Here is a 13,718-nt window from a genome sequence, read left to right as displayed (position 1 = left end):
ATATTCTGTATTCATTAGACTGTTCATTCCATTCAGCAGATCCTGTAAAAATTCTTCACTTTCACTGAGAATCAGAAAATCTTATCATTGATATACTTTCACCTTGAATTTTAATCCCACTCTTGAAACTTCCTGTTATTTCTGTCATAGCTTCTTCAATGTACAGATTGAACAATAGGGTCAAAAGACTACATCCCTGTCTTACACTCTTTTTAATGTGAGGACTTCATTCTTAGTCTTCCAGTCTTATCGTTCTTTTTGGTTGTTGTATGAACTGTATATTACCCACCTTTGCCTATACTTAACCAAATTTTTCTCAGAATTTCAAACTTCTTGCACGATTTCAGTTTCAAATGCTTTTTCCAAGTCAATATATCCTATGAATAAGTGTTGATTTTTCTTCATCCTTGCCTCCATTATCAACCACATCAGGACTGCCTCCCTGGAGGAGCCTTTACCTTTCCTAAAGCCAAACTGATTGTCAGTTAACAGACTCTCACTTTTCATGTCCATTCTTATTTATATTATTCTTGTCAGCAACTTAGGTGCATGAGTTGTTAAGCTGATTGTGTGATAATTCTCGCACTTGTCAGTGCCTGCTATCTTTGGAATTGTGTGGATGATGTTTTTCTGAAAGTCTGATGGTATGCTGCCAGTCTCATACATTCTATACATCATATCATTTAGTTGTCACTTCCCTCAGGCATTTTGATCTATCCTTTCTGCCTTATTTGATCTTAATTCATCCACTCTTCTTTTAAATTCTGAATCTAGTGATGGATGCCCTATCTGTTCCCTGTCGACTCCTGTTTCTTCTTCAATCACATCATCAAACAACCCTTGATAGTGGCAGACAGAGGCATTAAAGACAGGACAATATCAGTGGCTCTTTCTTTGTGTGTGTGTGTGTGTGTGTGTGTGTGTGTGTGTGTGTGTGTGTGTGTGTACGCGCGTGCGCGTGCGTGCGCACGCGCTCATGAAGCACCATCTCTGAATTTTCCTTTATCTCATCTATCGTTGAAAATTTTTGTCCTTTCAGTGTCTTATCATCATAACTGTAGACCCACCTCTGATCACCAGTTATGATTCTCTGACAGAGCATATTGTTCTAATTTGCACAATCCAAAAGCTCTTCACAGACTGTGATGGGAAGGTCATTCTGGTGTTGACTCATGAGCCATGAGACCAACTTGGCAGCAACATGATACATTCCAAGTTACTGTGTCAGGATTTCATGATATGATCCAACTGAAATATTACATTCTTCTGCAATCTCTCAGACTGTCAGTCTTTGATTGGCACGCACATTTTCATTGATGTTCCTGACGTGAGCGTTGTCGGTAAACACTGAAGAGTGTCCTGACCAAGGATCATCTTTAACTTCCATCTGGCTGATTTGTAACACCGAGTACGGCTTAAGCACCCATTGCCGTAGGCTTCCTGCAACATTTGGTGAGTCTCTGTAGAGGGTTTCTTGAGTTTCACGCAATATTTAATGCAGACGCGTTACTCCTCTAACTCTGCCATCTTGAAGTTCGAGAATTGTGCAGTGCATTGTTCTACTCAATACAGCACTGAACAATAACTAACAGATATACAAAAATGAAACTTCCAGCAGTTACACATTAAACACAGGGGTGCGCAGGCACGCCAACTGCATTTCGCTCCAAGACACCGTCGGTGCGAAATTGTGAATGGTACAGAATTTTCTGAACAGACCTCGTTTGTAACTTTAGGATACAAGCAGAAATGATCAAAAATCTAAAATACAAAGTAATTAATTAATTCATTGATTGTGTTACATAGGTCCCATGAAGAAGACGAACCTTCAGAGATATGAAATGAGTCAGTCACCATCATCATCCTAATCAATGGCCATTCAGTATCTACTGCTGGAAATAGGCTTCTTCCAAAATTATTCATACATTACAATCTTCAGATTTCCACATCCAAGTTTGTCCTCCTTTTTCCTTTTGTCATCTAGCTATCTTCCATTATTGTGGGAAAAACCAATACAGAATCTGTTAAGTCCATCTCCCATCATTTTATCTTGCTATATGTTTGTTTAATTTATAAGCTGTGACCATTAATGCCAACTTCTGGTGCCAGAAGGTCAGTTTTGCTTTGTTATATTAAGACCTAAACTGCTACCCATGCTTCACATATAGGTCTCTTCAGCTGTCATAAACTAGGCTATTGTTGTTGTGTCATCAGCAAACATTCTTTCTGAAACACCATTTAAAGTGATTGGGAGCTCATTTATATATAGGTTAAGAACAAGTGCAGGCCAAGTTGGTACTTACGGTACTCCACCTTATGTTCCCCCATTATGAGGTTAGTTGCAAACCTGTGACACAATCTGTCAGTAAGACACTCTGCTTTCTGATGTGAAGGTAAGAGTCTGTCCACATAGGAGGGAGACCATTAATGCCATAACACTTTAGTTTGTGACGTAGATTTTTGTGATGCACATGATAAAATGCTCTAGCAGGACTTCACTGGGGAAGTCTCATATTGCTTTCTCTGTGGAGAATCTCTTATGAAAGCGAAACTGAGAAACAGTTAACAATTTCTGCACAGTTAAATGAGTCAGTTTTTTTGTTATGGGCAACTTTATGTGCTTTTGAAGAGTGAAAAAGGTTTGTAATTAGAGATGCTTTGTTTACTTTCAGCTTTCTAGATGTATTTTACTTTGCAGTTTTATCCATATTTGTAGTATGGGGAAACAAGACTCAAAGTTGTGCATGAGTATGCTTGAGAAAAGGTTAAGTTGCTCCCCAGTGTTCTTCCTGAAATTTCTGTCTAAATGCCATGATCAAGTCACTTTTTACAATTCTGTGATACTTTTCCTCTGTAATCTGTACCTAACTGGTCAGTATATTGCGCTGTTAACATTTGGTCATCATTGTCAGATAAGCTACTGACCATTGGTTTTACAGCTAAATCACTGCAAGTAGTTGGGACTGGTAACAAAATGGGACTGGATGTTGTACTGTGTTCTTCATTCCTCATAGGGACTTTTACCAGTGTTTCCAAACTGGTCCCTCTTTCCTCCCTGATGAAGGAACTAACAGTTCCAAAAGCTAGAAGTAGTTTTTTCTACTTTTAATATCGTGATGCTCATATTCACGTAAAAGGCTGTGCAACAGTTATAACAGAGCTGTCATATAACATGACTGCATTCGCAGATGGCCTTGTTTCGGATAGGGTGGGATGCGCCTGTGGCGGGACTGAAATAGGATGTGCTGGAAGGGTGCATAGGGCAGGGCTTCAGTTTAAGTCTTCTACTGGGATACGAGCCATATGGCAAGGGTATGGGAGTAGGTATTGCATAAGGATGGGCGTGGGTGATGCAGTGCCACGTTCTATCTACATCTATATGTATACTCTGCAAATCACATTCAAGTGCCTGGCAGAGGGTTCATCGAACCACCTTCACAATTATCTATTATCCCAGTCTCGTATAGCAAGCGGAAAGAATGAACACCTATATCTTTCTGTACGAGCTCTGATTTCCCTTATTTTATCATGGTGATCATTCCTCCCAATGTAGGTCGGTGCCAACAAAATATTTTCACATTTGGAGGAGAAAGTTAGTGATTGGAATTTCGTGCGAAGATTCCACGCAACGAAAAATGCCTTTCTTTTAATGATTTCCAGCCCAAATCCTGTATCATTTCTGTGACACGCTCTCCCATATTTCATGATAATACAAAACATGCTGCCTTTCTTTGAACTTTTTCTATGTACTCCGTCAGTCCCACCTGGTAAGGATCTCACACCGCGCAGCAGTATTCTAAAAGAGCACCTACAAGCGTAGTGTAGGCAGTCTCCATAGTCTGTTACATTTGCTAAGTGTCCTGCCAATAAAACTCAGTCTTTGGTTAGCCTTCCCCACAACAGTTTCTATGTGTTCCTTCCAATTTAAGTTGTCCGTAATTGTAATACCTATGTATTTAGTTGAATTTACAGCTTTTAAGTTAGATTGATTTATTGTGTAACCGAAGTTTTAACGAGTTCCTTTTAGCACTAATGTGGATGACCTCACACTTTTTGTTATTTAGGGTCAACTGCCACTTTTTGCACCATTTATGTATCTTTTCTAAATCATTTTGCAGTTTGTTTTGATCTTCTGATGACTTTATTAGTTCATAAACAACAGCGTCTTCTACAAACAATCGAAGACGACTTCTCAGATTGTCTCCAAAATCATTTATATAGATAAGGAACAGCAAAGGGCCTATAACACTACCTTGGGGAACGTCAGAAATCATTTCTGTTTTACTCGATGACTTTCTGTCAATTACTACGAACTGTGACCTCTCTGACAGGAAATCACAAAACCAGTCACATAACTGAGACGATATTCCATAAGCACACAGTTTCACTGTGAGCCGCTTGTGTGGTGGAGTGTCAAAAGCCTTCCGGAAATCCAGAAATACGGAATTGATCTGAAATCCCTTGTCAGTAGCACTCAACACTTCATGTGAATAAAGAGCTAGCTGTGTTTCACAGGAAAGATGTTTTCTAAACCCATGTTGACTGCATATCAATAGACCGTTTTCTTTGAGGTAATTCATAATGTTTGAACACAATATATGTTCTAAAATCCTGCTGCATATCGACTTTAATGATATGGGCCTGTAATTTAGTGGTTTACTCCTACTACCTTTCTTGAATATTGGTGTGACCTGTGCAACTTTCCAGTCTTTGGGTACGGTTCTTTCATCGAGCGAATGGTTGTATATGATTGTTAAGTATGGAGAGGTGGGAAGATTGTGAGCAGGATGTTCCTCATTCTTAGCCATGGTGATAGGTAGCTGAAGCCCTGGCAAAGGATGTGGCTAAACTGTGACTGTTTGAGGTAATACTGGCCAATGAAGGATGTGCCACTTTGCATGTTGTTCATGGGGGTGATGGGAGAATTAGAAGTATGCATGTTTACATGGATTTAACAACAAATTAATGGTACTTACTAATGTACTACACATCTTCAGTTAAATATTGAAGTATGAAATTGTAGAGGTTGCCCAGAAGAAGTAATTTTAGATCAGATTTTGCTTTGATACTTTCCAGATATTTTATGTTATTGGACAAATGACCAGACATTTCTGTGGTTGCATACTGATATCTTTGCTGAACACTGATATCTTTGGTAATAAGTAACAATGCTCATTTTCCTTCTAGTGCTGTAGTTGTGGACATAGCTTTTCCTCTTTATAATTACAATGAATTATTAATGAAGAACTTTAGTACTGAAAGTAAGCTGTAGATTTTCAAGATGTAGTTATAATGCCTAGCTCTTTGATGATCCACCCATGAGATGACTCTCAGTTAACAAACGTATGATCCTCACTGCTTGCTTTGGTGCAGTCAAAAATTTGCTCCTAACATCAGAAAACAACACAATAAGTAGTGGAAATATGCAAAACAAGTTGTACCTACGTACAAGAGGAAGCTGAGTCACTTCATAATGTAGCTTGCAACAACAAATAGTTGTATCCTTTCAGTGTCCTGATTGCCTTTGTGTGCTGCCCGCAGACAATCCAGTATGTGTCACGCAATAAAGTGGTGCAGACAGAAACTCGTGAGCTGGCAGCTCTGAGTCGCGGTAAGGTGCGGCCCGGGGACTCGGACGAATGGCGTGGGGAGCAGCTGTACGTGCCGCCACTGCCGCCCACCAATCTGCGTGGTTGCCACCTAATTAACGTCCAGTATGATGTCTATGTGAGTTGTCTCTCCTCAGTGCTTTACTCTTCCCAGTAATATTACTCATATAATTGTTTATTCAGAAATCATTTGTTAGAGTATCTGTGCTGGAATACTTTTATAAATATTTCTTTTTATTTTTTCTCTCTTCTCTAATTCTTTTCAAGTGTTATTTCTTGTTTTCATTCTTTTGTTGACTTGGATCCTGTGTTCTTCTTTTGTCTTGTGGTTTCTAGTTCTTGTATGTTGATGGTATTACTGAAGTTTTCTTGATCTTTCATGTTGCCTTTTGTCACGTGTAGCTGTTTGAGACCATCCGTAACTTCCTTTATCCACTTAAGTTTTCCCTTGCCCGAATATATGAATTTGAGAATTTTTTTGTTATTCTGTTCTCTTTCATCTTGTGAATGTGTCTGTAAAACTTGATTCTTCTTTTGTTATATGTATCTCTATTCTTGTTTCTATGTTTGTATACTTCTGATGTTACTCTCTTCATCCAGAGTCTTTTTTTATTTACTAGTCTGAATTTTATTCAAGATTTTTCTGTTCCTGATACTCCTATTTCTCTAATTTCTATTGTCCACCAATTTGTGTTATTTCAGTTGTGTATTTCTTTGTGCCTTTCTGGAAGTATCACTGAGTTTTAGTGTCTCAATTTTGTGTTGATGGGTTTTATTGTAGAGTGTCCATATGAGCATGTATACTTTTTAGGGTTTTCTGATTCTTTTTTGATTTGCTTCTAAGTCACTCTTTGATGGCTTAATAATTTCTTCTAATTATTTAAAATGAAGGTCTGTGTCCTTTTCTCATGGGTTTTTACTGTATGGCTATTGGCCAGCAGTAATCTCTTAAAGTACTGGATAGAGCTGAATAATTTCTGAGAATAATGTATGAAGTAAATAAATGCACATATAGCATGGGTCTCTTTAAGGATCTCATAATTCTCAAACTCACTTCCCAGTATATTTACTCTTGAATGTATTTGTGTTGAGGACAATAAAAGCAAGTTTCAGCTGAGCTGTTTTTTACACAATCAATATACAATATAATGTTCATGTTAACTTTACCTATTTACTTATTCAGAGTGGACTTATGGACTCCAGTACAAAAGTGTTCAATAATTTCCATAGTAATATAAAGGAAGAATTTGGGGAACCAACCCAATTCAAAGAAAATTAAAAACATACCTCATTAGCCATACATTTTTCAAATGATCTAATTACCCAAATGCAAGGAAGTTCTGTGAGCTACATGGCAAGTACACTGAGGCATGAAAACTGTTACACTGTGATGGAAATTTTCGTCACATAATGAGAATTAAATGATTCCATTCAGCATTGGTACCCATTATCAACATCAGTATGAGGTTTGACATCCATGGTCACAAATACACTCATAGCCTGCAAATAACATCTGGAGGAATTTACTGCAATGCCTGTGTTAGCTTATAAAGATTGCTGGTTGGATTATATGTCTTTCCATCACATCCTGTACGTGCTCAGTGTGTGACAGATCAAGAGACCTGGGAGACTAGTCCAGGACCCGCATGTCCCTAAAGGCATCTGTGGTGCGCATTGCAATGTGGGGTCTTGCCTTAGTCTGCTGGCATATGCCATTCATTTCATGGTCCTGAGAAGCACAGCAAAAAACCTCCATCTTTACTTACAAGGTTACATGCTAATTCAATTTCAACTGCTTCCTTAGTAACACTATCCCAATAGCTGGAAGTGCATGCCAGAATCTCAGTGTTATTATATTTCCATAGGATGACTGGTGTCAAGACAATGTTCTGCAATAGCATATTTGCTTGGCTGTTGCACCTTAGTTTATCATTTATGCTCAATACACCTGTTCTTCACAGTCCTGATAGTCTAACCAGTATATGATGTGTCACAACTGCTGTTGTCATCCATCTATTTCTTTGGATTTTGTGCAAGACCTTTCAACAGTAATCTGCTATGGTAGTCATTGTAGGCATCACACAAGGACAGTCAACTGTGTTTCATTCAGTATCTCTCCATCAGAAGCCCTATGCTTTGTTTTACATATGTTATGTAGTAGTCTCTATTCCCTTAGAAGTTTCTTGACAGCAGCCGCATACCATCAAGGGTCCGTATCATCATGAACTGTTCTACTGGATGTATTTCTATCCAGTGCAAAATCAACTATTCTTTTAAATGGTTCAAATGGCTCTGAGCACTACGGGATATTCTTTTAAACTTCAGCCATAGTTCTTCTACAATCTCTTGTCCAGAGCTAAAAGTTTCTCAAGTTCCTTATTGAGACATGACACTACTGTTTCTTTATCTGGCTTACTGAACATATAAATCTTTCTACTTGTTGGATAGTTGTCAAGTTTGACTCTCCTCCTCCCCCCCCCCCCCCCCCCCCCCAGATATGGCCCTGAAAGTGAGAATTAACCCACAATCACCTTAAAATCTCAAGCATCCAAGCTGCAGACAGGTATAATATACTGAAGGATGGAGAAGGAAACTGAGGCTCTGTTAGATGATATTTAGTTTGGCATTAGGGCAGGTAAAAGCATCAGAGAGACTGTTTGGATGTTGAGAATGGAAGCTAGACTTAGGAAAAATGAGAACATTTTCATAGTGTTAGAAAAAGTTTTTGATTATGTCAAATGGTAGATGATGTTTGAAATTTTTAGGATAATAAAAATAAACTTTTGGGAATGAGTGGTAATATACAATGCACACAACAACCAAGAGGGAAAAATAAGAAAAGAAGACCAAGAACAAAGTTCTTGGACAAAAAAGGGTGGAAGGTTAAGATGCAGACTTCCTCATCTACTTTTCAACCTATACATCAAAGAAGCAGTGATGGAAATAAAAAAAGAGCTTCAAGTGAAATTAAAATTTAGTTTGAAAGGGTGTGATGATGTAGCTGTCCTCAGTGAAAGTGAGGAAGAATTTCAGGGCCTTCTAAATGGAATGAACAGTAAATGAAAGTAAAATATGGTATGAGAGCAAACCAAAGACAGATGAAAGTAATGAGAAATAGCAGAAAGGAGACTAATAATAAACTTAACATTGAAAGTGAGAACCATGTAGTAGGCAAAGTGAAGAAAGCGTAGTAGTGTATGACAGATGAAGTAAGGAAGGCATAAGATGCAGGTAACCACAGCAAAAGAGAGCATGTGTCACTAAAAGATGTCTACTATCAAACAGAGGCCGTAATTTGAGAAAGAAATTTCTGAGAATGTACGTTTGGCATACAGCATTGTAAGCATGTGAAAGTGACTGTAGGAAAATCAGAAAAGAAGATAATCAAAGTATTTGAGAAAATGTTATAGAAAATGCTGAAAATTAAGTCTACTGAGAAGGTAGAAAATGAGGAAAAGTGTATGTGGAAAACAGTGAGTAGACAAAGGGGTAGGATGACAGGACATGTATTAGGACATAAAGGAAAATTACTTGCAGGATAATGAGAGCATAGATGGGAATATATCCAACAAATAATTGACTGGTGATAAAAGAGGAAAAAGGCCTTGGAGGAAGTGTTTTATAAGGTGAACAGATTAGAGGAGCAAGGATGTGGGAAAATGAAGACAGCTGTGGAGTGAAGAGGGGCTGATGGTTGAGAGGGAAAGGCAGCAAGGAAATGAGGTCAGAATGTGATACTGGGGAGCCCACCCTGGTGCAGGCAGGGGAACTTGTGAGAGGCACATGATGAAATGGGTGAATGGATTGGGAGAGAGCACAGATTGCTCTTAGCCATAGTTTGACATTATACACTCATTCAAGTGGACAACTGTTGTGGATTATGGAAAGGATGTTCTTCATTTCAGGACATGATGAAACCTGGTCAAAATCGTGGCAAAGGCTATGGTTACATCATTCTGAGTTGATAATGTGTAGTGTGTGGGGACCTACTTTGTGGCTGCTTTGTGGTGGTGATTGGAGAATTAGGATATGGGGTGCAGGAGAATTGTCTGTTTATGCAATACAACACATATACTATAATACTCTCTATTAAATCACTGAATGAGTAAGAACTGCCCATTTAGAAGAGCAGATACCCACTGTGTGTGTGTGTGTTTGTTTGTTTGAACCCCATGCACAACATGCAACAATCCTTACCTGCAACCAGGAGAGCTTCCTCTTTTGACATGTTTGTGTCATCTCTGCCTGTATATCCGTAACCACTACCGGTAACTCTTCCTGCTCATTACCTTTTTCCATGTTATTTTGACACATTCTGTCCATGACAACCAATAAGCACTTAAATGCATGTGCGTATTCGTGAATGTGTCTAACTTTATAGAAGAATGTAAATACAAAAAGTTGAAAGTTCAAAAAGTGAGTTAAAGTATTCTGTTTCTTCCTCATGAGTGCTCCATGCTTTTTGATTACGGTGAGTTGTCTTTACTTGTTCAGTTGTTTTGTTTTCCAGCCAAGATATTCCATTACTACACCTAATATTAAATTAAGAAAAATAATTTGTTCAGTTTAGGTGCAGCAGCCATAATATCAATATGGTAGAAGATCTTAGATTATTAAAGCAATCATGCATGAGCCACAGATAACAGCCAGTTTTTTAGTATGATTTTAGGAATATGAGTCTTTACACTTACTGTTTACGCATTCATACACATGCAGATGTGTGTTTGAAATCATCTTTTGTGAAGTCCTTCATTTATTGCTGTGATCTGATTCGTAGACCCAAGATATGTGTTCATCTGAAACAGAGCAGGTCACTATACTAACTGTTTGCAATGCTAGACACTTTCTACCCGTAGGAAATGATCTCTTGTAATGAGTTTACTAGACAGATTTTGATTAGCAACTGGAGTGCATGAAAATAAAATATTATTCAGACTCCAGCCATTGTGGCTTCTAATTGGGTGAAATCGTCTTCCATATTAATTTGTCAGATCTGCTCTCATACAAATTTGTAGAAACTGTATTTTTAATTACAATTTAACATACTTAAATTGTTACAGTTCATCGTAGAACCAAAGAGCCTGGATAAGGAGATTAAGGTGCAACTACCCATCATGCTTGCCACATATCCATTTAGAAATCAAGAGGGCACACTGCAGCGTAAACAGGGCACCCACTATCCATCAACACTGCCCATTTTCCGACCATGGCTTGAAGAGAAGACATTTGACTGAAATAGCACTGGTAAAGACTGTGCTTGCGAATTTGTCATAAATAACAAGTGCACTTCTTGTGAAGTCCTTCATTTATTGCTGTGATCCGATATGTAGACCCAGGATATATGCCTGTCTGAAACAGTGCAGGTCACTGTACTAACTGTTTGCAATGCTAGAAAGTTTCTACCCATAGTAAATGATCTCTTGTAATCAGTTTACTAGACACATTTTGATTAGCAACTGGAGTGCATGAAATGTTTTTTCAAAGGCAGTTTGAGTATTATTCATCAAATGTTAAAAACACTAAGCAATGTAACAAGAGTTATTTAAATAAATAACTAATATTTAGTGGTTTAGCTTTAAAAACAATACCAACAGAACAGCATTATCATTTGTGAGGTCTGTTGTCTCATGTACATGTGAATACACCACCGTAAATTAATACTTAAAAAAAACACACCCACATTTATGTTCTTAATCCTAACTAAACATGTAATAAGTGAAAGTATTTATTGTACAAAGTAACAATTCATTTATCAAGGAAAAAGTTTGACACATTTATTTAGTATATCTGTCAATATTATTAGCATCATAGGACAGTGTCATTAACTGTAATATTGACCTGTAACAACTATCATATCATTGTAATACTTATAAACTAGTCTTCAGTCATGAATTCTACTTTTCAGTTGAAAGTGTTTATTCTAATATTGTGGATAGAAATGTAAAACTGGCAGGAAAGAAATTGTTTCAGAAACTTTATATATTTCTGTACATATGTGCCAATTGTTAGGAATCAATATATCTAGAGTTAATTCTATTTGTTTTACAGCTACTAAATTATTATTATTATTAGTATTATTAAATGTATATTGAAAGAAATTTTTGTGAATTATCAAGGAATCTAACTGTGAAAGAAAGTTGTAGTGGAATATAAATAATAGGAGGAGTGAAGGTAGCCACTTACTGTATAGTTGAAGTGTTGAACTGTCATTAAGTACACAGACAAATTGAAAACACCAAAGTTTAACTGTGTCGTGAGTAGTTACCTTTAATTCTTCCATTATTTACCAAGGGATTCTTCAACTGTAAGGCATAACCATGTGTAACTTTCATTTTGTAAGTAAGAGTATGTGGGAGGAATTACAATGTTTATGTGGTCTGTTTATCCAGAAATAGTCACAAACAAGGAACAAAACTATGAACCACTATGGTTATCCCAGGCATCCACAAGAGGGGGAACTGTCTCCACCCCCCCCCCCTCCCGTCCCACTCCCCCCTGCTGGATGAGAGGATAACCATCAATTCCCTGGGATATAATAAGTTTTTTTGTGTCACCTATAAGATTTAGTTCTAGTGACGTGACATGTTAGAAATGACAAAATCATTTATATGCAAAATGACAATTTTAGAGTCCTTCCCCCCCCCCCCCCCCCCCCCACACACACACACCCTTCTCAGCCCGGGATAAATTTCTGTGTATACCATTATCATTTTTGTTATTACCAATGATGAATGTATATAAACTGAAAGGGACAGAGATGCAAAGCTGTATTACTTAGAGTACTAAGAATGCCATCAAAAGCAAAACGTAATCATGGAGAAAGAAAGGAATTTTGAAAATGTCATCATGTAAATCAAAATTGAACCCACAAAAGTACTTGCTTAAAAAACAGTACGCTTTATGAGCACCAACATCCAGGTGGAAAAGCCATGATAAAAATGAATTGAGGTAGAATATGTAAAAAATGGGATTTTATTTTAGGTTGTAAACTAAGAAGTTGTAAATGGGATGCAACAGCAGAGAGAGAATTAGTATCACTAGAGAGCATTTGGTGCCTCTGTTCTCCAAGAAATGGGGGAATGAGTAAATTTTACAGGAAAATATCCAGAGATTTGTCTTGTACATAAGAGGTTTGAAGGAGTGTACATATTAGCACTATTCTTGAACTGACAATGACACAGAATTAAAAGAGATGCTAACAAATAATCAAAAAGTAAAGCTGCATATTGACTACGAGAAATTAAAGAAGAGGTGTCATGGCAGTAAGAAAAGCTTGAACTGAAAAGTATTTCTGATTAGATATCAGAAAAATGTGTGGGAAGTCAACAAACAAGTTAAAGGACAGTGAATGCTGATATATTAATTATAAATATTTTGACTACAAAAATTGGTCTGGCAACACCAGCAACACTGCTTAAAATTTTCTTAACAGAAATGAATTGGGGAGGGGCTGAGACTGGGGCAAATGAGGTAACCACAAAGCCATAGTGTATGCTAAAAAAGAAAAATATGAATTGAACGTGTGAGTTCACTCATGAGAGAGAGAGAGAGACCACAAAATTTTGTGGTCATAACATGGGTGCTTCAACAAGCAGAGGTTAGCTGCAGTCCTAGAATTGCTGTAAAGTGCTCATTTTAGAAGAGCATTAAGAGAGAACCGGGAAGCCTTTGCTTTGGAGGGAATGGAACTCTGTCAGATGATGAAAAAGGACAGCTTTACCAGTCAGCGAAGCAGATTTCACTTTCCCCTGTATGTACTGTGCTGACTTTACGTTCCTACAACATGTTTCCTGCTGTCTTTCTGCTCTCCTTCTGCAACTGTAGAGTGAGTCAGTCAGAAAGAACAAATTTTTTCAAAATGTTGAGATGATAAAACTGAAGATGTTTCATATAATACGGTGATTGTTCAACTTTTACTTACTGTTCTTAGAACAAATGTATGTGAACTGGAGTCAGAAATATCATCAGAAGTAATTTAATTATATTAAGGGTGCTTTTTCATGAAAATTTCAAGGACTTTCAAGATAAAAAGTAATGAACTGAGCAAATGGGATATCACATGGGTCTTCCTTTCTACCATCAGAGGAAGGGACATTACTCAGACTTTTA

At 37.5% G+C, this 13,718-nt stretch overlaps 1 protein-coding gene across 1 annotated transcript in view; it reads left to right on the top strand.

Moving 5' to 3' along the window:
* Window positions 1-12,240, top strand: part of LOC126262563 (arrestin domain-containing protein 17) — a 199,478-nt gene extending 187,238 nt beyond the window's left edge. The window contains exons 5-6 of the mRNA XM_049959263.1: window positions 5,542-5,727; window positions 10,670-12,240. Of these exons, the coding sequence (XP_049815220.1) occupies window positions 5,542-5,727; window positions 10,670-10,843 (360 nt within the window). The 3' untranslated portion in view covers window positions 10,844-12,240. The remainder of the gene's footprint in view (window positions 1-5,541; window positions 5,728-10,669) is intronic.
* The last annotated feature ends 1,478 nt before the right edge of the window (window positions 12,241-13,718 follow it).

Source organism: Schistocerca nitens, chromosome 6 (genome assembly GCF_023898315.1).
Source record: "Schistocerca nitens isolate TAMUIC-IGC-003100 chromosome 6, iqSchNite1.1, whole genome shotgun sequence".
Classification (NCBI taxonomy): domain Eukaryota; kingdom Metazoa; phylum Arthropoda; class Insecta; order Orthoptera; family Acrididae; genus Schistocerca; species Schistocerca nitens.
The sequence above is the reverse complement of the archived record's forward strand: the minus strand, read 5'-3'. Positions and strand labels throughout refer to the sequence as shown.